General features: G+C 41.9%; 1 protein-coding gene across 6 annotated transcripts; it reads left to right on the top strand.

The window, feature by feature from the left end:
• The first annotated feature begins 281 nt into the window (after window positions 1-281).
• Window positions 282-18,890, top strand: OPTN (optineurin). 6 transcript variants are annotated; one of them, XM_013943795.2, is made up of 14 exons: window positions 282-300; window positions 1,007-1,230; window positions 3,076-3,278; window positions 5,847-6,029; window positions 7,414-7,490; window positions 9,642-9,776; window positions 10,942-11,026; window positions 12,738-12,853; window positions 13,532-13,681; window positions 14,870-14,963; window positions 15,663-15,821; window positions 16,492-16,622; window positions 17,604-17,683; window positions 17,923-18,890. In XM_013943795.2, exons 2-14 carry the CDS (start codon window positions 1,065-1,067, stop codon window positions 18,042-18,044), a joined length of 1,701 nt encoding a protein of 566 aa, XP_013799249.2. In that variant the 5' UTR covers window positions 282-300; window positions 1,007-1,064; the 3' UTR covers window positions 18,045-18,890. The 6 variants fall into 6 exon arrangements, with proteins under 6 accessions (XP_013799249.2, XP_067173229.1, XP_067173245.1 ...); XM_067317128.1 differs by lacking the exon at window positions 282-300 and adding an exon at window positions 316-490; XM_067317144.1 differs by lacking the exon at window positions 282-300 and adding an exon at window positions 530-600 and having other exon boundaries at window positions 5,847-6,002; window positions 9,645-9,776.
• Window positions 18,891-23,456: the final 4,566 nt, after the last annotated feature.

Below are 23,456 nucleotides of genomic sequence, written 5' to 3'. Positions count from 1 at the left end.
TATAATACTAAAAATCACACCGGCTGGGCTGAAGACCCCTAATCGTGGGGAGACCCTTCCCCACTGGGCACGCGTGAGTGAGAAGCGCAGCGTGAGCAGTATGCAGACAATTTCACCAATCGTGTAATAGGGGCGGAACAAGAGGCAGCTTCTGGCCGGGAAAACCTGTATAAAGAGAACGATAAAGAAACCCCTGGGGTGCTCGCTTGGTGGATTCAGCACCCAGCACCCGACTTTGCGCAACCTCGAAATAAAAACGCTATCCCGACTGTGTGTGTGAGGATGACTCGTTGCACAGCGGTAACGAATGCCCGGTTGGGGGCAACGGCGTGAGGCCGCTGCGGGCAGGCCAAGCGCGGGAGGCACCGGAGGCCCGGGACCCCCCTCGGAGGGACCCTCTGCCCGGGGCCCGCGCCGGGCCTGCGGCGGGGGGAGGCCGCGGCAGGGCCGCCGGCGCCGGGCGGATTTTCCGCAGGAAATCCCCGCCGAGGTAGGCGGGGACGGCGGCAGTCAGCTGAGCCGCGCCACTGCCGCCGGGGCCGGGGCCGGGGCCGGGGCCGGGGCTCGCCGTCCGCCGGCCATGGGCGCGCCGTGAGCGGGGTGAGCGGGCGCGGGGCGGCGACCGCCTCAACGGCCTGAGGGACGGGCGGCCCCCGGGCGGCCCTCGGCCTGGCGGCGCCGCGGCGTAGGCCCGAGGCGCGAGGGGTCCGTGGTGCGACCGAGGGCCACGAGCGGGGTGAGGGCGGCCGGGGTGGCCGCTGTCCCGCCGCCGGCCCTGCTGCGCGGAGGAAGGGGCTCGCGCGGGAAGGCGGCTTCGCTGGAGGTTCGTGCTGGGAAGCAAGCGCTTCCTTCGTGCCCTCCTGCGAGGCGTCGGTGGGAGGCTGAGGCCCCTGCGGCTACCCCGGTGCTGCGGTGGGGTCAGCGGCTCCCTCCGAGTCGCGACAAGAAGCACAGCTCGCTCGTCCGGGTGAAACGAAGGCGTGATTACGTTTTCTTTCTTCCGCAGCTCTTCGGCGAGAGATCGAACCTTCCTCCTCGCAGACCTCGTTGCAGCCGCTTTGGGGATGTCCAGCAAGTTGCAAAGCCGCCCTGCCGAAAATGGAGAGCACCCCGGGAGGAAGATGGAAAACGGCACGGACAGCCCGGCTCCCCCTGCCCTCAGCACCTACACGCCGGAAGAGATGGTGCAACAGATGAAAGAACTCATCACCGAGAACAACGAGCTAAAAGGTGAATGCGGACGCGAGCCAGCCTGGAAACGCAAAAGGCCCAACTCTCTTCTGCAGGCTTCTTTGCCGTACGAGTGCGAATTCTGTGCTCGTTTGCCCTTGCTGGGTAACATTTTACACCTGGGGAGCCTTCAGTGTATAGGCAACTCTGCACGTGGGTAGGGCGGTGTGATATGACACATCAAATTGAATCTGTATGGAAGAATAGGGGGCGAACAGCTCCATTTATGGGTGAATTATTTGCTTGGGAATTACAGACATAATTAGTATAGCGCTGTGCGTTTTAGGAAGTGAGGTGAAAATTCTCTTTTGCTATGATGTGATATAAAGAGCTGTCTTTACTCAGCAGCCTTTAAAAGCTTTTATGGCTTGTGTTTTAGGACTGCTGGGCAGCTCCGTTACAGATTGACCGAACATTTTGCCGTAGCTGCATCAGGAGGGGTGGGTACTGCACCATGCCTAGAACAGTTTGGGTTAGGATGCTCTCTGAAAGGGGCTGAATCCTCTCAGGCAGAGAGGGGAATTTGAGCAGGCCATCCTGCATTATGTATAGTAATCACTAAGAAAGCGTAGATGTGGTAGCACCTTCTGTACTTTAAAAAGAAGTGGCAGCCATGGCTGAGTCTCTCGGGTAGAAAACAATAGCAGGTTTCCCTGAAAAAGTCTAATGAGTTGAGCCTTTCAAGTGAGACAACTTTGTTTCTGGATCCTAGGAGTTTAGGCATAGGATATACATATATATTTTTTCCGAATATGGATAGAGCAAAACCCAAGGGATTTGAGGAGTTTCAGAGTAGGAGATGGAGGTACCTCAGTGTTTATATGGCAACAGAGCATGAATTTGCATATTTTCTGTGTGGTATGATTTTAAATTGTGGTATCTAAATTCCATCTGAATCCTTTGTAGACCTGCTCCAAGTTCTCTGCTATGGAGTCTCAAAGGTATCTCTGACAGGAAAGTAGCCTCTACAGGTACCTCTGGAATTCTGCTAAAAGGTCCTATATCCTATAAGATCATGTTTTAGGACCATATTTTCAGCCGCTCTAACTTACACCTTACAGAATGATTCTCCACGCTAACATTCATTTACACCACCTAATTCCTTCTTGAAGCCCTTGTTGGCTGTATATAATATGACATCAGGACATAATGGAAGATATTGAAAAATAAAATGTATAAAAGATTTTCAAGCTACTGGATTTGAGTTTGTTGCTCTAAAAAGCAAGTCAGAAATATTTTAATTGACTCTCTGTAAAAATCTCCTAAGCATTCTGTAGCAGACTGACACATACACGTGCTTCCCAGCCAGGGGGAACTGACTTTGCTGAAAATTATTGATTGTATTCTTTTCAATGCTTGCAGTCAAGTCTCAGGAAGAACATTTTTAGACATAACTGAGACTTTCAATTTGATTGCATCCTTTTTAATGCAATAATTTACCAGCCTAGAATGTACATTTTCCCTACCAAACCTCATACTTCTACAGTAAGAATAACTGCACTCCAAAGTTCACTAGTTTTATTTGGGTTGATCTTGTAAATAACGCCTTCAGTAAGATAAGAAGCCCTATAATTCTTGGCTTAGCAATAAGTCACAGAGTGAGAGAGTGCAGATATGTGATTTCAGCAATGGATTTAATGCTATTTATTATAGTGTTAGGGAACTATAATAGATTTAGTTTTGGTTCACTGTTTAAGACACACAAGGAGGAGGTCCCTGTTTTACATCTAAGTATTGCTAATCTATTAGATACTGAAGAATGCTGAGCCCAGTGTTGAGGAAATCTGCTGTTTCATTGGCAGAGTATTAATGTAAGTCAATGTCTTCTCTCTGGCTACCATTTAGAAGCCATGAAGTTACGTAACCAAGCTATGAAGGACCGATATGAGGAACTTTCTGTCTGGCGAGAGAAGCAGAAAGAAGAACGTGAATTTTACGAGTCCAAATTTAAAGAGGCTAAGCAGTGCTTGCTAGCCAAATGCACTGAAAATGAACAGCTACAGAAACAACTTCAGAGCTTAAAAGAAAGAGAAGAAGGAGCTGAAATGGTAAATAAAGAATTGTTTGGATTGACAAGCCTTTAAACTGGAAGTCTGGAGCATTCATATCCATTCGTCACGCTGGGAGGTTTGGAGTTTTGTTCACATGCTCCATTTTTATCCTTATGCTCCAACAATAAGTGTTGGCATGAATTATTTTATGAAGTTGGTCTTCTCAGAGTGCAGTAACACAAAATTGTGTCATACCTGAGATAATTAACACAGAAATACATGTACATTTCCTGCCAACTTTTAATTCTTTATCTTGCTTGCTGTTGAGTGTCTCTTGACTTCATCCCTTCCTTCCCTTGTTAGATTCTCTATCTTGCATGCTAGTTTAATTGCTTTTGTATTTGAGTTTCCAACGTTCCAGGGGTAAGGTGAAATATAAGCAAAAAATGACTGGCCCTTTCTTTTAATTGCATTTGTCCTCTTGTGAAAACTCTTCTGCTGAGGCCAGATTGGATTTGTTCTTTAGTTTCTCCATTTGAGTCTGACTGTGCTGTCTTTTTCTGTCTTATCTGTGGCCCTATAACAAGTAATTTCTAACCTTGCAGGTGATTGCTTAGTAGCCAGGGAACATCAATTTGCATATAGTACAGGAAACATCTACGAACAAAGCCTATTAAAACAAAACCTGCTTTGTGCCCCAGATAGTCATGTGAAGAGTTGCTTAACGAGATTTCATGCAGAGCCAGACTGATGAATATTGGTGTCCAGTACCTGCAGGTCCCATGTGGATTCTCTGTTGCCCAATAAAGGATGAGTGTATTAGCCTCCTTCTCAGCAGTCGCTAATAGATTCTCCCCTCTCTCCTGACTGCCTGTGTGGTGGAAATCCACAGGGAATCTTTCATTATGTAAGTTGAAATTAGCCAATGAGTTCAGGAGTTAGAAGGGGAAGAAAGACGTATATAGATCATGTGATTGTGTAAGTACTGCTTTGTTAGGAAAACAGACCAAAAGTCATGTTCCAGATTTTCAAACAAACTGAGAATGTCATAAATCAGGAAGAGGTATTAAAGGGAAGTAGGGGCATTATTCTGCCTTTGCCTGTTTTAAAACATCTTGTACTTTGGATCCTTGAAGCATTTGTTGTTGGTTGAGTGATCCAACTTGCTGGAGTAATCCAACATCTAGTTAAGCAAAGTCTCTCTTAATTGTCCCATCTCCAAGAGCTTCAAAGAGTATGCCTTGGTTCTTGAGGGTTTCTTTGTAGTTTTATCAGACAGTGACAACTGTAGCTTAGAGACTCTTTTATTTCTCTTCATGATTTTGAAGATGATGGTGTCATTTAAGCCAAAATTGCTTTCTCTTGTGACTGCTTCTGTTCTAGTTTAATTCTTTTATTATTTTTTAGAGGAAAGAGAACATGAAACAATGTTCTCTAACAATAAGAGACTATTTTAAAATTAGTCTAATTTTTTCAGCTTTCTGAAACTGAGATGATAGATTATAGTCCATTGCTACCATTTAGTGATGCCTCTGTTTCACTCAAGACAAATCACAGGTATATTGTGTTGCTTCCCTTAGTGATAAACCAGCACTTACAGGAGGGTTTCTCTCAAAACCATACTTCTGTGAGCAGGGATTGCTGTAAAGCTCTCTCGTCTTCACTGGAGCTGACTCCTATTGCATACTCTTACAGCCTGAGCACAAAATCAGAGACAGCAGCAAGTCAGGTGGATAGGAGAGTATTGCAGGATGAGAGACACTGCCAGCATAGCAAAGGTTTGGAGATTTGGCATGAATGATAGATTAGAATTTAATTTAGACTCTGGGAATTGTCCAGAATTTACACTGATGGTATGTGGTGTAATAAAGGCATTGGCAGGAGTTGGAAGGCAGAGATTACAAAATGAGGAAGAAACAGTTCACAGGGAAAGATTCATAATGCGGAGAGGCATGTAAGGGAAACAAAAAATAAGTTATGTAGAGGCTGAAGTTAGGGATTTGAGGATTCTGGGGAAAGGAAAGAGGCAGAGGGTGAACTACGGAGTCATGATTTGAAGATGAGACTAAGTTTGGGGAGAAGTTCTGAGGGAGAGAGACTTTGTGGAAGGGAGGAAGAAGGTCAAAGATACAGGGAGAGATTTCTATGTAGAGACAGAGTACAGGGAAGGCTGAAAGTGGAGCATGTGGAAAATCTCCCTGCTTGTTGTTTTTTTCTACCTAGAATCTTTGGTGGATTTGGGAAAAGAGGAATAAGGATTTGGGAGGGAAAAATAACACAAAAATTCTGTACCAAAGAAGAAAGTGTGGGATGGCCTGGGACACTTTGTGGTGATGAAGGCATAGATTCAGGCAAAGATTTACATCCTAATTATCTGTACATTCAGAGAACTAGGCCCCTCTTCTGCAGAAGCGTGATCCTCATCGTTTGACAACTTGGTTTCACAGTTTAGGCTTTTTGCTATCCAGTGGACCAAAGCATAGTTCAGGGGTCTGTACTGGATTTTTCCAGGCGAACTTCAAGAGAGAAGAAGCGGTGTGGGGCATTGTTGTTATGTGTCAGCCTCTCTGCTCCTTGGCTGGTGTCTCCTTTTTGTTGGCTAATGCAGGGTTTCGTTTGTCCCAGGAGGGCTGCCCGACTCCTGAGAAGGAAGCGAGGCAGCTGAAATCCCAGGTGCAGCGGCTCCAGGCTGAGAAGGCAGATCTGCTTGCCATCATTTCAGAACTGCAGATCAAGCTGAACAACTCAGCAGAGGACTCCTTTGTGGAGATTGGGATGAATGTAAGTGCGAGGAATAAAAAGAACATGGTGAGCAGCAGCCGGAAACTTTGATTCGAGCTCGGTCCTCCTGTTTTTGCCAATTCAGTTTTCTTTGTGTACCAGGCTAGCTGATGAGAAAGTCAGGTCTGAGAGTAATTGCAGTGAAGATGTAGCTATTTACTTGATGGCACTTTTACAAAGTTTGAAATATTTGGTACCCTGTCTTCCTTTAGTAGAAAGGGTGAATCCACTCTCAAAGTAACGAAAACTATTTATGCCTCTTTGAGAGGGAATAGCAAACTCTACCAGCAACAGCAGTAGTACAAGATACAGGCATGCTGGATTTGGGAGAAGGGTTGCTTTGCCTCTCACATCACCTGACATGGAGCACGTGTGTGTTACACGATGTAGTGGTAAAGGACTTGGGGATCTTCTTTTCTCCTTCCACTTTCCTGCCAAAAGTAAATGGGTTTCACAGCTAGCCTCCATTGTGCTGAAAATATTCTCTGGAAAATATTCTCTGGTGACTTCTGACTAATTGAAATGTATGTATCTTTTACCATTAGGAGTCTTATCTTAGTTGGAGTTCCTGTGAATATCGGTACTGTATTTTATTAAGGGGCAACACTTAATGTGTAGAGGGGGTCAGTTTCTTTTAGGAATGGGGCTCACTTTTCTTCTGGCAGAAACATAAAGATGCGGTCAAGCAAAACTAAGTCCAGACTATTTTATTGCAAAGTTGTAGGGTGTGCCATAGAGGCACAGAAATCTACTTTTTCTACTGTTCTTGTATCTGAGAAGTTTTCACAGGCAAAATGTGAAAAGTGAAAATGTGGGTCTCCACTATCTCCATAATAGTGGATCCCTCTCAGGAAAGGAAAATTTTAGCAAGACATTAAAATACTTTAATTAAAATGCATTTGTTAAGGTTTTGGAGTTGTCAAAGAAAACTTCAGACTGCAGGAAGGCTTCAAGAATGTGTTCTCATTTTTTTGCTATAAAGATTCTCCTTTGAGCTACAAAGATCAGGGTGAAGGCACTGAGTACTGGTAAAGAGGAGGAGAGGTCTCTCTGGGAGGCAGGGGAGTGGTTTTTAGGCTTATATTCAGTCCTCTGCAGTGATGTTGGCTGTTACTCCTTGATGCTCCACCATCTTTGGGGAGAGTGGTCACATAAGTTGTGGATGAAAGAAGGCCAAATCTCTCTGATGTTCCTCTTGACCAATCGGTCCTGGAAAGATACCAGGCAAGGCATGTGAAATATTTCAGAATTTCAAAACGTGAAACTGATCTGTAGAAGTTTTGTGTTTCAGTTATTTTAATTTCCATTATAGTAATTCTGCCTGTTTTCCTTACTTCCTTAACTGAAATAAATAAAACTGTATGTCCTGCTTGGTTCAAATATCAAGCTAATAGTATTTTTTCTTTCCTAGGAAGGAGAAATAAATAGAACTGCAAAAGAAAATCGAGTTAACAGTGGTGAAATAACCAGTAATGCTGCTATCTACATGTATGTATGTTCTTGTGTAATTCATACTTCTGTATGTGTTTTGCTCTTAGTGAAGACAGATTTTTTCCTACAAGCAATGAGCTAGTAAATCCTATTTTTCTATGACCTTGCATCCTTCCATTGCAGTACTTCTACCATCCTACCATGTCAGGAAGACGTTCAGCTCTCTGGCATTTTTCTTTCCTATTTTCACCTGGCCCACCAGCTGACAAGAGAGAGTAAATACTCTGGCCAGTTGGCGAGGCACTTAAGTACACACTGACTTGCCAAGTGGCTGATACTTTTCAAGCTTTCAACGGAGGCCAAACAGAAAAGAGGAAGGTTGAATACTCCCTCCTTTCTAGTCACTGAGGACTCTACTAGAATATCTGTTCTCTACCAGATTATCATGATGATTGTAAGAATCAGAGGTCTTGTCTTTCAAACCTGAACTCCATCTGTCCTATTTGTGTGTGGTTGCTGTGAGGTGTATTATGGTGGGGTAGACAGACAGTGCAATCACATAGTCCTATTTTTCAAATTGCCAGGCTTAAAATATCAGTGGTCTGTTTAAGGTACCTCTCAAAATTTGATCTTTACGTCAGCTCCAGGTCATAAGGGACTTTCTCGCCCTTAGCTGAACCTTTACTCTTCATGGACATAGACAGCTGATACTATTAAGGTTTCCATTTTGGATAGTGCCCATTTTAACAGCTAGATGGTTGTGGCTGAACTCTCTTTCTTACTTTGTGGCCTTTGCTTCTGGAAGGGAAGGAAATACAAAATGCTAATGAGACAGCAGGCTAGAAAGCTGTGCACTAGGTAAGGATTTTTCCTTGAACCCCTATCACGGTACTTACTTCAAGGGAGATCAGCTTTCCAATATAATAACACAGAAAACATCCCTCTGTATGCAGTTAAGAAGTTACAACTCAGTTAAGAAGTTGCAAGCAAACAAACAATTATAGTCCAGAAAGAGACACAGTGACAGTGTGAGCACAGAGCAGGCTGCAAGCATTCAGATTGTCATTTGCAGTGGATTGTGAGAACATTTTGACTACGAGGAGACATTCTCTGTAAGACTTGCTTCCCTTTTGATGAGTATCTCTGCTATATCTACAATAACAGGAGGTAGATATGCCTCTTATGGTATTTCTTGTGTCACCACGTGTCTTTGTCCAGCACTGAAACTTAGACTGGTGCTGTTAACAGGTTCAGAGAAACATGATTCACTCAGGATGGGTTTATTTCTGTAAGAGTAGAAGCATGCAGTAAAAATCCCCTAATAAAGATATTTACTTAAAATATCCTGACTGAACTCTGTCTTTGGTATTGAGTTTTGCTCACCAAAGATTTCTAGCTCTCAGCAGCACATAGAGGACTATAGTTTACTTTCTGTTCTGAACTACAGAAATGAAGTTTTAAACACATGCTGCTTTCCAGCTGAGCTTCTGAAATGCACAGCGTATGTACCTATATCTCACCATATAATTAGAAGATTCTGACCTTCTGTCTGGGTGGACATAAACATGGGAGGGAAAGGAATACAGTATTTTATCACGAGGGAATTCATTTTTCTTATTTTTCAGGGAGCTTTGTATTTGTTTTGCATCATTTCTACATTAGCATAATATGATTTTCAAAAGAGCTTTAGAATATGATGGAGGTGAAATATTGAACAGATTTTATCTGAAAAAGAAAGCAATTTCCAGTGCTCATTTTTTATGGAACAGGCCTTCTTTTCCTGGAAAGGAGTGAGACAGAGATAAGAAATCTTGCATGTTTCATTGGAAAGAAGTTTTTCTGGGAACAGAGAGCAACACTTTGAAGAAGGGGATGTAAAGTAGGTCAGAATAAATGCACTGGGTTTAGTGTTGTCTATACCGTTTTTGTTTTCCTTGCTTAAATACGAAATTGTTTCCACAGCTTGATGGAAAAGACTGAGCATCGTGCAAAGCAAGGCCTTGCATTTGCGTGCATGGGGGCTTTTTGAGGACTGTGGCTACCAGTCTGTGGGCAGGCCTTGGTTCTCGAGTGACCTGTTTGCTCAGAGTGTTGGTTTTCAGCACGGTGTGAAACTGTGGCCTCTCAGACTGGGTCCCAGCATTAGGGGTAAGGGGGTGCTGCAGTGAAGTCATAGCTCTTGTTACTTACAGCTGGTTTGGTTTGAAGCAGGAGCAAACCTGCAGATGAAGCAAAGAATTTAGAGTCTGAGGAGCTAACTGTGAGCCAGCTGCTCTGCTGCCTTCGAAATGAAACTCAGAAGAGGGAAAACCTTGAGAAGGAGCTGCAGAATCACAAGGAGAGGTATGAAATAGATGCACTGTAACAATTTGAGCTGCTTTCTTTCAAGACTGCTTCAGTTACCGAGTCTGTGACTGATCAGAGACATGCTGAAATATCAGTGTGAACTGTATGGGAAATTTCCTGAGCGCTCGTTAGTAATAACTTCTTTTTATCATAGTCCTGACAGGGATAAATCACAGGTTCTCTTCTGTTGGTAAGAGAGTTTCCATATTGTCTTATTACTTCCTGCTAGCCGTATAGATCAGGACAAATTACCTGTTTCCTCTTGCGTTTGAACCTTCCCCAAATGAAGTCAGAATGATATGCTCACTAGTTGAGGATGTTGTTTTCACTTGTTCCTTCATAATTATTTGCTTCTGTATGAATCAACCATGTGTGGGGCCGTAAGCAAATCACTCCCTATAAAACAGGGATTACAGTCTTCTTTGTGACATTGGCAGGCTAAATTTAGTGATTATGTGAGGCGCTTGGAAAAGCTCCTCAGAAATGTCTAACATAAATTTAACTCCAAACTTATCAAAGAGACCATTTTTCCACTGAGATTTGCATGAAGGTCTGTCTCAGTTCAATTAGATTGGTGTAAATCAGCATGATTGTTGAGGTCTGGAAACTGCCCAAGGAATAGCCGTCCCCAGATCCCCAGTTTGCAGAGACAGAGTAAGACTTTCTGAACATCATCTGTTGTAAAGGGCTGGTCTCACAGTAATTGCTTCTACATGGTCTTCCTAGAAGAGGTAATGAGCCATAGCCAAATGATTCTTAGAAATCTCAGCCTTTGAAAATACCAAAGGAAAATAGAGGTAATATTAATCATGGGTTCAGTGAACTGACTGACCCATTTCCAGAGGGTGAGCAGTTTTGGACTATACCAAAGATTGATCGCTGTGGGCAAAATCACTATAGTTGAATGTCACTGTCCTTCTTCACTGCTACTGCAGACTTGTACATCTGTTTTAATTAAACTCACATGCTGGGTGCCCAGTGTTCTTCAGGAGCCCCACTGCTCACGTAAGCTTTCCTGCAGGTTTGTGCTTTCAGTTCTGCCTCTCGTTCATGGCTGTGATGTTAGAATGAGAGTGCATCACTTGTATGAAATCCTGGAACAGTCACAATCTCACTCAGATATGGGCCAAATCTGTCACTATTGGTTCCTTCTGATTTCCAGACTGTCAAAGCTGAAGAAGGAAGAAGGCAACTGTCTGGAGAGTGGAACTCAAACTGAGAAGGGAGAAGAGGACAGTTCAGAGGCTGTAAGTATTTGTCCTCCTGGGCTGAGATGTGAAAACTTAGAGCTTGTCTGTTGAGGACAATAACTTCAGAGCCTAGACTTCCACTTGTATGCAGGGGGCAAAGGACAAATATCCCACACAGGGCCTGGAAGTGAATTTTGAACCCTCCAATCCAGATCTTAGAGGTGGTTCAAAATTACACCAGCCACCAAAGAGAGGTAAGGTTGATAGCCAAGAATAAGGGAAGCATGGCATAATTCCAGGTATGCTTCTTTGCTGTGACTGTGCCCACTAAACAGAGAGGGGTATAGTCATTTCTGGGTCCACAAAGTCTTCTAAATTGGGTGAATTTTCTCACTGCTGGCTAGGTCAGCTTTTGGGTCAGAATCCACTGGCAGCAAAGTGTAAAATAGACTTTAGATGTAGAGCTCATATGGCACCTGGTGTTATTATTTATTTTTTTCATAGTCTTGGTGAGATCCATTATAATGGTGGAATATAACTATCTTGGACTGAGATGCAGTTGCAGGCAAACTTAGTCCTGTTATTTTCAGTTAAGGCTTTGAATTGATGCTGGGGCTGGGATCCAGCTCCAGGTTCAGACTAATTTATGTGCCTACATTACGTGTCTTTTTAGCCACAGCAACCCAACACATTCCCAAGCTGAGTGTGATGGGCTGGAGACTTTTCATGTGTATGAGATCAGACCTTATCAGTGAAAACTACAGTACTAGGGACAGTTAAACTGATGCTAGCATGATTATGAGATTCAAGTGTTTCTTTAGGAAAGCTCCAGAATGTACCTCCAGAGCCTACAGACCAGCAGGAGTCCAAGGTTTCACCTCTTTTAAAATATATGGATATATTTTAAGGATTGGGACTCTGAGGTGTCCTTCATGTGTTGGGTTGGAGGAGAACATAGCTGCTGTTTCTTTCCTCCTCCTGCTTTCTACCTGTCTTTAGGATCTTTCAATCTGTGTATTGAACAAGCAGATAGGTATGAGTACACTATGATGTAAGTGATTATTGATTTAAGCAAGATCAGTACACAATATACATGGTTCAATATCTTGCCCATATATGGTCCTGGTTTTGTGAACATTTGACCATCAGAAGTGAATCACCCTGAAGATTTGCAAACATCTCAGGCATTGATGGCAGACAACAGAAAGTTTAACTAATTGGGTGTTTTGTCTAATGCTCTTCCTATGGTTTAAAGCCCAAATGAGAGGGCCAGAGACTGACAGCAAAGCTGATTACAATTTTACTAGAAATCATTTTCTTCTTGTTTTGCAAAGTTGATTCATGAATGAGTGGTAATGGAGTTATCTTTGGGGTTGTTTCAGAGGAGTGGCAGTAAATGCCTGTATGTGTTTTAAATTGTGAACTCTAAGAAAGAAAATGCAGGTGTGTTTCCCATCTGGATAAGTTATATTCTAGCCAACACTGGAAAGTCAGTAATACTGTTGTATTTGAGTCACCCAGATTTTATGAAAGTGTTAAGTCAAAAAGGCATTCTGCCATATTTAGGAATAATCTGTAATTGTAAAGGCTTGCAGAAGGGCTCTTACTATTGAGCATAAAGTATAATGGTGTGGAGTGACTCATGCTGTTTTCTCTAGAGGAAGAATGGTACTTCCTGTGGTTAGATCTCTTAGTTAGCCTGCAACTTTCCTATCTTGAATTGTCCATATATAATTTTCCTCATTTTTCCTCATTTTTTCTCTGTAAGGTTGGCAGTGAAGTAAAAACCCTGAATTTGCAAGTGTGTGCTCTGTTTAAAGAGCTTCAGGAGGCCCATGAGAAGTTAAAAGAAGCAGAATTGATTCAGAAGAAGCTTCAAGAAAAGTAAGGCTCAGAAATACAAGAGTTCTGCTATTACACCCAGTGTACATTTGTATGACAACTCTCACCATGGGAAACTCACCATTTCTACAAATATCAACTTAAATATCAGTTTCATAGAAGTGCTGTAAAAGATTGTTCTTCCTTTGTAAGTAGAAAAGCAAGTGCAGAAATAGAGTAATTCTGACAAAATCTGAGTTCTAGAAATAGAACCCCAAAGCCTTTAATTTGAATATTGGGTTTTAACCCTTCCTGATGTAAAGGCAAATCTTTCTTGTTTCCCTCTTCACATAGTCAATCCATGTTTTAATCTTAGGAGAAGAAGCTAAGGAACCCAGTTATGACCCTTTTCACATGAACTCTCTCAGTGTTCTTGAAAATGAATTCTGTAGGTTATAAAAAGTGGATACAAGAGCCTTACTTTAGTTGCTTAGTTTTCTGTCAAATTCCAGTTGCTTGAAATTCATAATCATAAGAAAAAAAGTGTTGGGTTCAGCAGCTTCGTATTCAGTATACAGATGGCTCTGTACTGACTTAGTTTTGTCTTTCCTTGTTCTTCATCAAAATAAGCCTTTAAAATGAAACACACAGAGATTCATTTTGTATGATGCCCACTGTGCCAGCTCCATCAAGAAAAGGTGAACAGGAGAGGTCAACCATCTTTTTTCTTTGTTCTGTCAGGTGCCAAGTACTCGAAAGGAAAAGCTCTGCTGCTGCATCAGAATTGGATGAGAAGCAGCAGCTAATATACACCACCAAGAAACTGGAACTTCAGGTGGAGAGCATGCAGGCAGAGGTCAAGCTGGAACAAGCCAAGACACAGGAAGAAAAGTATAACTTGGTTTTGTACCTCAGAGAGTTATCTGTTATCAGTGGGGAAAGGAAATCAAAAGAATCCTGGCCAAAGGAGAACTGAATCTGAAATACGAGTTTTGTGTTCTGCACTCTTTGATGAAACCATGTTCGTTTGTAGAGTCTGAACAAGAAACCTGCATTTACCTCAACATCTACAATGTTTTGAATCTGGAATCTCCACATTAGGCCCAAACTGAGTCCTTTTGTCCAGTGAACCCCTCACTTAGGGAAATTGGAGCTGTAAGCTCTGACTTGTATCTTCCTTTTGTCATAAAGTCTAAGGCAGAGGTAGAAGTGTTTGGGGTCAGGTTAAATATACAAGTAGAGGGAGCTGAAAAGTGCCAACAGCTATCCCATTGACTAGCAGGGGTAAATGTGTCCACAGGTTGGCGTGGTAAGGACGAGTCAGGTGGTGACAGTAATGGGGAAGTGACAGTAATGAGGAGGCCTACAGCCCCTAGACTATGCTTGTGGTTAGGAAAGGTAAGCACAGAGTGAAGCTGAGATAAAGAGACTGGCTGTTCGCTCTGGCTCCCTCTTTCCCCTGTGCAGTCCAGGTAAAGACTGTGAAAATATCAGTCCAAGCTGTATCAAGAGGCTGAACTGTTTGAAGGGCCTGTCTTTGGCTGCTTGATAAGATGCTCTCTATCTTTGGAGTCTATGTCTGGATCCTTTGATGGTGAATTCTCCTTCACTTGATGTCTCTTAAGTCAAGACTTGAATGTCTTCCTAAAAGAGGTGTTAAAATTTGGAACAGAATTTGTGAGCTTGGTATAAAATATTGGGTGAGGGATTCTTTAATCTGACATGCAGAAGATGAGTAAGAACATTTGTTTGGACTCAGTCCATGGATAGAGCAGCACATGATTCCTTGGAAGAGAGATTGTGAGAGATGGAGCACAATTTTCTTCTCATCAGAGATGCAGATTCATTTGTAAGAACCTGGGTTGTTTTTCTCTAAAGTCTAATAGATTATTTAGATTTCTGGATACAATTCTAACTCTTTAACCCCAGGGGAATTGAAATTTTAGGAAGGAATGAAAGAAATCTTCACTGGGACAAGCAGGATAGTTTTGCAAAATAGAAGATGTTAAAAAGAGCAGCAAATCTTTCAAAGAATTTTGAAGCATTTCAAACTTTCACCTCTTTTCTCTTCATAAACAGGGCAAAATTTAGTAGTTTGCAGGATGCATACAACAAACTCCTTTCTGAACTCACTGAAGCAATGACAACAATCGATGAAATGAAACTGAAAGAGGTAAATTCATCACAGGAAGAAATCACAATGAATTAGGAGTAGAGGGGGAGGGGATGGGAGAATGTACCTAGGAACAAATTCAAGTGTGACATAATTGTCATCTCTTCTACCTAACGCAGTATGCTCTGAAAAACAGAGATCAGCACTGCAATTTCGTCATTGCTCTGAAAAACACAGATCCTGTGCTGTCAATTATTGAAAACTTTATCTACACATCAGCACTTCCATGCTGTTTTCTAAATAGGGTCTAATCTACAGTGCAGTTTGGGGTCCAGTCCATACAGAGCAGTTATATACAAAGGCATCTAGGTGTTCCTGTATCATAATTTGTAAACTTGGGAAGGTAGACCTATAAATATTTGTGTAGTCTTAAAATTATAGAATGCCTAACACAATGAGGTCCTATTTGTAACTGTGGCTCTAAGTGCCAAATTCTTCTGTATAATTTTGGAAAGTGGGAAAACATCCTTTGCAGTGTCCATTAGGGAGTTCTGTTTTGGCTTGATATAATGTAGTTTAAAAGCTCAAAACTAATCTATAAATTAAAATATCGATCACCACTGCTGTTTTAGTCTCAGTTCCTTTGATGACCAGGGAGCCGATAGCTTTCCCAAGGGCAGGAGGAAAAGTAGCAAACTGTTTCACTTCAGGAAATGTCATATTTTGAGATCATCTCATAATTACAGTTCTTCCTTGTAGCTGGACCGAGTGGATAAAGCTGTGTTGGAAGAAGTTACTGCAAAGGTAGAACTGGCAGAACAAGCCCTTGCTGCAAAACAGCTCAAAATGGATGAAATGAAGCAGATAATTGCGAAGCAAGAGGAGGACCTTGAAACCATGGCTGTGCTCCGTGCTCAGGTATGAGTTCTTCATCAGCAATAGGATGGTGCCCTTGACCACTGTTCAGAAACTAAAGGAGCTATCTACCAGCTCACTCACTGAATATATTATATCTGTTTGCTGAAGTTCAAGGCATAATTCCCTTTATGCAGACTGCCTCGCAAATCCCTGCAGAACCTGTGTCACCATATCCTACAGTTCTGTGGGAGGAACTGTGTGTGCTGGAGTCTAGCACAACAAATAAAAGTGGGGAATAGATGTATTTGCATATTTAAAACCACTGTCTTAGGAATCACTGCATATGTTTTAGGAATGATTTTAGTCAAACCTGAGGCAGTGTGTGTAAGCAGTAACTAAAAAAGGCCTAAAAAGGATTATTTAAGATACAGAACCAGCATGTTGGCCTGGTTCCAGTGTCTGTGCCATCAGTCAAGTCACCTTCTCACTGTCTGTCTGTACACCAGGGGGCAATAGCACTGGCCCAGATCAGAGCACTTGAAGTCTAAATACTGAATCTTTCACCTTGTATGTAGTGCAGGTCCTCACTTTCACTGCAGACCATAGATGCTATTAGAGTGTTTTAAGCAGGTGCAGGATATAATATAGGTTTGCTATTTTGGCATATAATACATGGGTATGGTTCAATCTAAGTTACAAGTTCTCAACACGATTTAATTTTTCTGATCAGATGGAGGTTTATTGTTCTGATTTCCATGCCGAGAGGGCAGCAAGAGAGAAGATCCATGAGGAGAAGGAGCAGTTGGCTGTCCAGCTGGCATACCTGCTAAAAGAGCAGCAAAACCTTGATGATCTCAGCCGGTGAGAGATGCACTGCTTGGCTGAGTTGCCTTTAGATTGTCTTGTAACCCTGTGTGCTGGAGCTGACCAGTATATTCCTGCTAGCATGTCCCTAGAAAAACAGGCAGGCTTCAAGACATTTATTTCTTGGTTAATTTGAATTTTAAAAGAGAAAAAACTGAGTCGACTGATTTCTGTATTTTAATTTTGTGATAAAATATCTGTAAGGCGTGTTAGTCCTTGGTTGCCCTAGCAAGATTTCACTTTGAATGATTCATACTTGGTAAATTCTCCCTGCTAATTCATTTGAGGCATTTCTTCGGGTCCTGCCCTCAATTTTAGTGGTGAATCTACAGCTAAGCTTGCTGCGTGTGTCCCAGGGATATCTGCTTCTGGCTTGAGGTGGTAGTGATATTGTAGGCACATGTAGTGTTAAGTTCTGTGATATCCTGGGCATTCGCCTTTTTAGCACTTTTAACGGTAAAAGAGAAAAAAGTAGTATTAACCATGTGTCCTCCACATATCCTGCGGAAGGCATGGGTACTTAGTGCAACTGAAGGTATCCAGAACTTGAAGAATCAATCTTTACTTTTTGTGTTAACTGTGCACCAAAACTTTTTTCCTGTATAACTTGCTTTTCCACTTTAATCAAATTTGCAGTGTGCTCTGAATGGTCCAAATTCTTGGAATTTTCCAGAGGACTGTACCCCAGACCCCTGGGTGCGTAGCTGCCTAAATCCCACTGGTGTCAGTTTGGATCTGACTTCAGCAGGACATTGGCATCTACATATCTCACCAGGCAGCAGCCTGATTTCTCCGCCCTGTTTCTGGGCAGCAGTTGTGGACTACATATATTACTGGTTGACACAATCTGCTTACAAATCTGATTTATTTTGATTCTCTTACCTTTTCTGGAGACAATAGGAAAGATACCTTCTCCTCAGTCTTTTTTTCTGAGTCCTTCTAAGTAACTACCCCCATTCACTTCTTTATTCTCCTCAGAAACACTCTGGTGGAGATGCAGAATCGCCATGGAGCCAGGGCAGCAGATCGGGAACATTCACCTCACCTTGTCCAAAGAGGTACAGTAAGCAGCCTTCCTAGCTCAAAGGGCCAGGCCCTGCTGTGTTCAGTTTAAAATAGCTTTGCTTGGCTGCAAACAAATCCCCAGCTTCCCTTTGGTTATTCTGGGAACTGGGTAGTTGCAGGGAGCACAATTCTCTGGCAGTTATGAGCAAGCCAGACTTATTTCAGCTATTGCACAAAAAGAGTGAAAAATCAAGTAAAATAACAGGTAATCTTTTATCCTCTCTGCTTGCAGGAACTGGTAGTCAAGACTGGTCACAGCAGCGGAATGTCTCAATGTATTCATGTCCCAAATGTGAAGAAATTCTACCTGATTTGGACACGCTGCAGATTCATGTTATGGACTGCATTAATTGAGTGATGCCCTCCAATTCTTCATATACTGGAATTTCACCTGCCAAACAAATACACTTTTTTCTTCCTGCTAGAATAACAGTCAGCTCTACTTCTAGTGAAGGGTTTCTCTAGGATTTTTCTCATTAATTCAATGGGAAAAGGGTAGGACTCCCATCCTGCCCTGTACTCACTAGTCTTGTTTTAATCTGCTTTAGGAAAAGAATTTTTATAGGGTAGCAAAATGGATGCATTAAGGAACTCCCAGTGTGTCTGCTGCAATGAAAACTTTGAGTAACATTCCCCTGACATGCTCTGCCCTCATGGCTGACATGCAAGTGATGACCTACAGTACTGGGTTGAATTACTGAAATCAGAAGGGAAATGGGATACTGATCAGTTAAAGTACTGAAGCCCATACATACTTCACCTTTCATATACTATTAATCAGGAAGGGAATTCATTAAAAATACTGTTGGAGAAGATTTCAGTAAAATGGGGTGGTGTTGTATTCGTTGAAATGAACCCTGTTTTTTCTCCAGATGGCAGTCTTATTGCTGCCCTTGTGACTATGCTAATCTGATGTTAAATTTTTGATGGCCTATGTAACTTCTTGCTTTAGCCAGATGTGGGCAAGGTTTAAGACAGATCATTTAGGTCTGATATATGTAGCTACTGGTGTACTCAAGTCACTTGATTTTATAGAACTGTTCATTTTAAGGTGTGGTCTTTATTTTTCTTTATTATAATAAATTCATTTGAACCTGTACAGTATCATGCTAGAAAGAGCTGAGATGGATGTAACCTAATTTAAAAAGAGGAGTATAATGGACTTTCATGTCTGAAAATAAATCTATTACACGTATAAAATTATCTCTGCCTGTGAATACTTTAGAGGCTTAAACCGGATTGCAAATACCTGTGGCTCAAAAGGTAGTATAGAAAGAACTGCAGTGTATTAGTTCTATTCATGTCTTCACGTGTTTGTATTCCAACTTGCTGTCACATAGGGGAGGAAAATATGAACAAAATATGAACCAGCATGAAAGGCAACAGCTCAAGGAAATTTCTGGGAACCATGAAAATGAAGTTTAGTTTCTTTTGCAGACAGCTAACATTTGCACTGTTGGAAGCTGGCAGAGAAGGGAAGCCAAAGAGATGCAAGAAAAACTTTGAGATGCCAAAATGGTGTCGTCTTATGGCATCAGCTTGCTGCTCAAGAAAAGAAAGTGTGGTTGCTTTGGCACTGCCTAGTTGGAAAGAACCCTCAAAATGGCTCTGGTCTGATCTGCCAACCTTGACATAGGGAAAGATTTTTTATTTTTTATTTTATTTTTTTCCCCCCACTGTTCAAAACTGCATCTCTGGAAGCGAGTATGCCAGGACAACACCCTTTAAACTCATTATAGCCCAGTAGTTAAATTGGTGCTATTTTGTGCTGTGCTAGATCTGTGCTGGCCCACAGAGGGGCACCAGCAAGGTTTGTTTGTGCCCAATCTACTTCATTCTCTTTCTAGAATTGTGGGCAGGCTGTTTGGAAGTAAAGGGTGGGGGGGACGATCACACAAACTGAATATGAAAGTTGAGTATTTTATTTTTAATACCACTTTATTACTTCTTGGCTCACCTTTCCACTTCAAAGTGCAAATTATAAGCCTGAAACTATCCTGATTTACTGTTTACTGTTGACATGATGGTGCACTGGTCTTAGAGATTTTGGGTAGCCAGAGATAGAAAGCCTGAATCCAACTCATTTATGGGCAGTGGTATCTGTAGAACCTCTGGACTATCAGATGGAAGAGAAACTGCATTTATAATTAAAGCACATATAGTTTTACCATTTACATAAACCTTCTCCTGCATAAGAAAGTCATTGTAACTAATTTTTGCTTGTGCGTTTGTAGTAGTTATTAACAACAGACTAGCTGCCCTGCTCCCAGCACCTTACTCCAGCAGTTGGGTGTGCTTATGTGAGGGACTAATTAATTAAAAGCTAAAGGCAAGCAAGCAGGAATGTGTGTCTCTGGATTTCAGGCAATTGTATTTCCTTAATGTAGAAGGGAAGTGAGTAGAAAGGGAAGGTGATGGAAATATCTTTTGTGCAGATGGTCACCTAATATCTCCCTGAAGGACTGTGTTGACCGTAACCTTCCCAGGGCTAAGGCCTTTACCAGATGCAAATTGTGCTGACCTTTGGATTAGCTCACAGTGACTGACTTTTCATGTACAACTGTATTAGGATAGTGCCATAGTTGTCATAACTGCTAATGCTGCAAAGTTTGATCGATATGCTAGCTTTTTGGTATCACTCTAATAGAATGGGAAATAAGTTTATTTAATAAAGGGGCACAAATTCTAACCAGAACATAGCAAATCAGGGTAAAAGACCAATGTAACACTAATTATTCACCAGGCAAGCCTTTTCTTTAAGTAGTCTGAAGTGGGAATTTCTGAACCAAACACTGACAGTTATGATGAAGGCATTCTTTGTGCCCCATCACAGGAGTTATGGGGAAAAGCAGTAGATTTGGTAAATCAGGTGAGGGAAAAGGAAGGTGGGACAGAATACAGTAAGATGAAGTTCTTCTTTTTTTCCATTTGAAAACAACATCTACTTCCATGCAGTTAATCATGTAACACAATTCAGTTAGAACATGTATCTCAGTTGCCACATAAACCAGAAAAAGTGAAAGCAGTTGTCACTGTTGAGCTACAAAAGGACAGTCCCTTCCCCACAAACACTGAACCAGCAAAGTAAGTTAAAACATGTTTCCTCCCACATCTGATGCCCTCCCTTGAACGCTGTTTATGTGAAGAAGTCATGTGGTCACCTGCCAAGACATGGCTTATTAGCTGTGTCATCCATTTATGAGAAATATGATGGTAAAGATCAGGTAATGTACGGCTGATAATATGCTTCTTTTCATCGAAATTCAGACCAACATTATAATGATGGTACAACCTGTGACAGAGAAAAGCCTGTGAATTGAATTCTTCAAATTCACCCCCAAAAGACACTCTTATATCAACTTACTTCAGTAAATAAGCTCTTCTCAGAACTGCTGTGTGGATGAAGATCCATAAGGAGGATCACAGAGGAGAAAACACACTGAACAATCAGCAGCAGAATTAGAAAGTCTGGTGTCTCAATATTTTGCTTTAAGCCTGAAATAGAAACTATTTTCCCTACAGCTCATTAGTTTAAAACAAAAGCCTCAATTCTATGAACACTTGTGTTTCACTCTAAGCAGATGAATATTAAAATATACCCAAGAAAAATATCTGTATGTGTTTCCTGGACGAAAGAAAATTTCTTCAGTATATTTTAGTGGGAGAAGACAAACATTTTTCATGTCATGCTGTCAATGAATTCTCAGCTACCACTATGAGGGAAAAATAATCCCTTTTTTTCCTCTGGGTAATTAAAGTAAGGAGCAGTTTTTATTTTGGTGGTTGTCATTGTTATTTTAATTATCTATTGTAGACTCTGGATTCTTGTTTTCTGTTAGTTATAGCTCATGTTATCACACAGCTTCATCCATAATTTCAAGTAATGCAAGTATTGACTGAAATCTGCGGTGAAGAGATATTCATAGACTTCATTGCAACCTTCATCAATTACTAGCACTCTCAGCAGATGCAATCTCTTACTGACTTTTAATTAGTTCCTTGTGACAGTAGGATTTATGGGCTTTTTACTTGAATCCAATTTTATTATTGCAGCTTTGTGAATGTTATGTATTCGGCAATGATCAAAATTTGATGGGAGTGCTATGAGGCAAAAATCAGACTAACAGAATGATAATAGAGCTGATTTCATCTGAGGAGCATTAACCTTAATAAAAACACAGCATATCAATGTGAAAGACCAAAGCAGGAATTACTTATGCATTTGTCAAGCCAAAAGATAATCATTTTAAGAGGCTTCAGTAAAAGAAGGGATCTAAGCACAGGAATACTAACAGGCAGACAGGGGCATTAGCTGAAGTAGGTCTTCACAGAAAGGTAAGATGCTAGATCTAACGTTGCAAATGAGAAGGGATGAGGAACTGTGAAGAGTAAAATCAAAATACACTGAAACCTGTTTATGCAATAGGGAGGATAATTTTTCTTCTGATATCATTGTTAACTACAGTCCATTTAACACAGAGGACAAATGAGTGGTTACTGTCTGTCATAACAGGGGACCATGGCTACCAGATGTTCATTAGCACAGGTTTAAGAGTATATCATATTTTCCCTAAGCTGGAAATTAAGATAAAATGTTTTTGCCCTTTAAAGCCACAGGATACTACACATCCATGAAATACTATCTGTCCACATAGCCCTGCTTTTAACGAGACACATTCCTGGTATAGCAAGATGTCCCATGGTCAGTACTCTGTTTCCATGTGGAACTGGAAACAGAAGCGTTTCATTTCATTTCAGATGTAAAACCCAGACTGGGAAGGGTCCAGAAACAGGGTCCCCAGGGTTGGGCTTGAGACTTCTGAGCAGGAAGCTCAAAAGTGGTAACTCTGGATTTGCAGATCTCAGATCTCAGATGTGGGCAAGCCATCACTGCTTCAAGATGGAGACTAGTGGGACGTAGTGATGCTCTGTGATTAGCCCGGGCCACACGGGCAGTTAGCAGCCAGAGGGAGGGAAAATACAAACCCATCTCTTCTGACTCCCAAGACAGAAAAAATTGAGAAACAGTTTTGGGCAAAACAGGCAAGCCAGCCCTCTACATTTGAAAAAAACCCCAAACCTAAGTCACGCATCACCAACAGCCTGCTTTTAGGACATAGGCCATTTGGGAAATGCCTGCAGTAGGAGAGCCGAGTATCTCCGAGAGTACTGTTGTCTGCCTGCTGACTGCCACCAATGCAAGACGGGGCGCAAGGCGTTCCCCCTACTTCCATCGCAGCCGGAGCGACGGAGCTGCACGTAGGAGCCTGCCGTGGGCCCTCAGTGCTCACACGTTCTTCCGCTGGATCCTGGGGTTTCTCGTTGCTCAGGCTCCTCGGTTCCTGCTTAGGAGAGAAATACATTTGCATGAACACTGAATTAACCACCGAGGAACCCAGAAGAAACACCCACCTTTGAGCTAGGCTACGGTTACCTTCCTTGGGGCAAGGAGTGCCAGGCACCAGCCAACAGAGCATGTCAGCTATTCGGCAGAACATTTCGCTCTTTGCTTCGGATATTTGAGTGTATCTTGAGTTTTTTCGCATCATCTGCTGAACGTTTTCTTGATTCCTTCAGCTACCACAGAATTTCTGTCCATAATTAATCTTTCATAATCATAATAGTAGGCTTTTAAAAAGCAGAGACATGCTCCCTTTTTTAAATATGTTATCTTACAGGGTGGATTTAGTGCAAGACCCTTGGAATCTGAGCTCAAACCTTCCTCTTTGTTTTTTGGGGCAATTTCTGGGTGACTTCTGGCTATAA

The sequence above is a fragment of the Apteryx mantelli genome, chromosome 1 (assembly GCF_036417845.1).
Source record: "Apteryx mantelli isolate bAptMan1 chromosome 1, bAptMan1.hap1, whole genome shotgun sequence".
NCBI lineage: Eukaryota > Metazoa > Chordata > Aves > Apterygiformes > Apterygidae > Apteryx > Apteryx mantelli.
Note: the sequence above shows the minus strand (reverse complement) of the source record. Positions and strands in the feature narration are given on the sequence as shown.

What these genes read in the sequence shown, in the direction of transcription:
- OPTN (XM_013943795.2), top strand. Translation starts at nt 1,065, where the DNA reads ATGTCCAGCAAGTTGCAAAGCCGCCCTGCCGAAAATGGAGAGCACCCC. An exon ending in GAGAAGAAGGAGCTGAAATG is followed by an intron (nt 3,279 to 5,846) that starts GTAAATAAAGAA and finishes CGTTTGTCCCAG; the next exon opens with GAGGGCTGCCCGACTCCTGA. An exon ending in AACCTTGATGATCTCAGCCG is followed by an intron (nt 16,623 to 17,603) that starts GTGAGAGATGCA and finishes TATTCTCCTCAG; the next exon opens with AAACACTCTGGTGGAGATGC.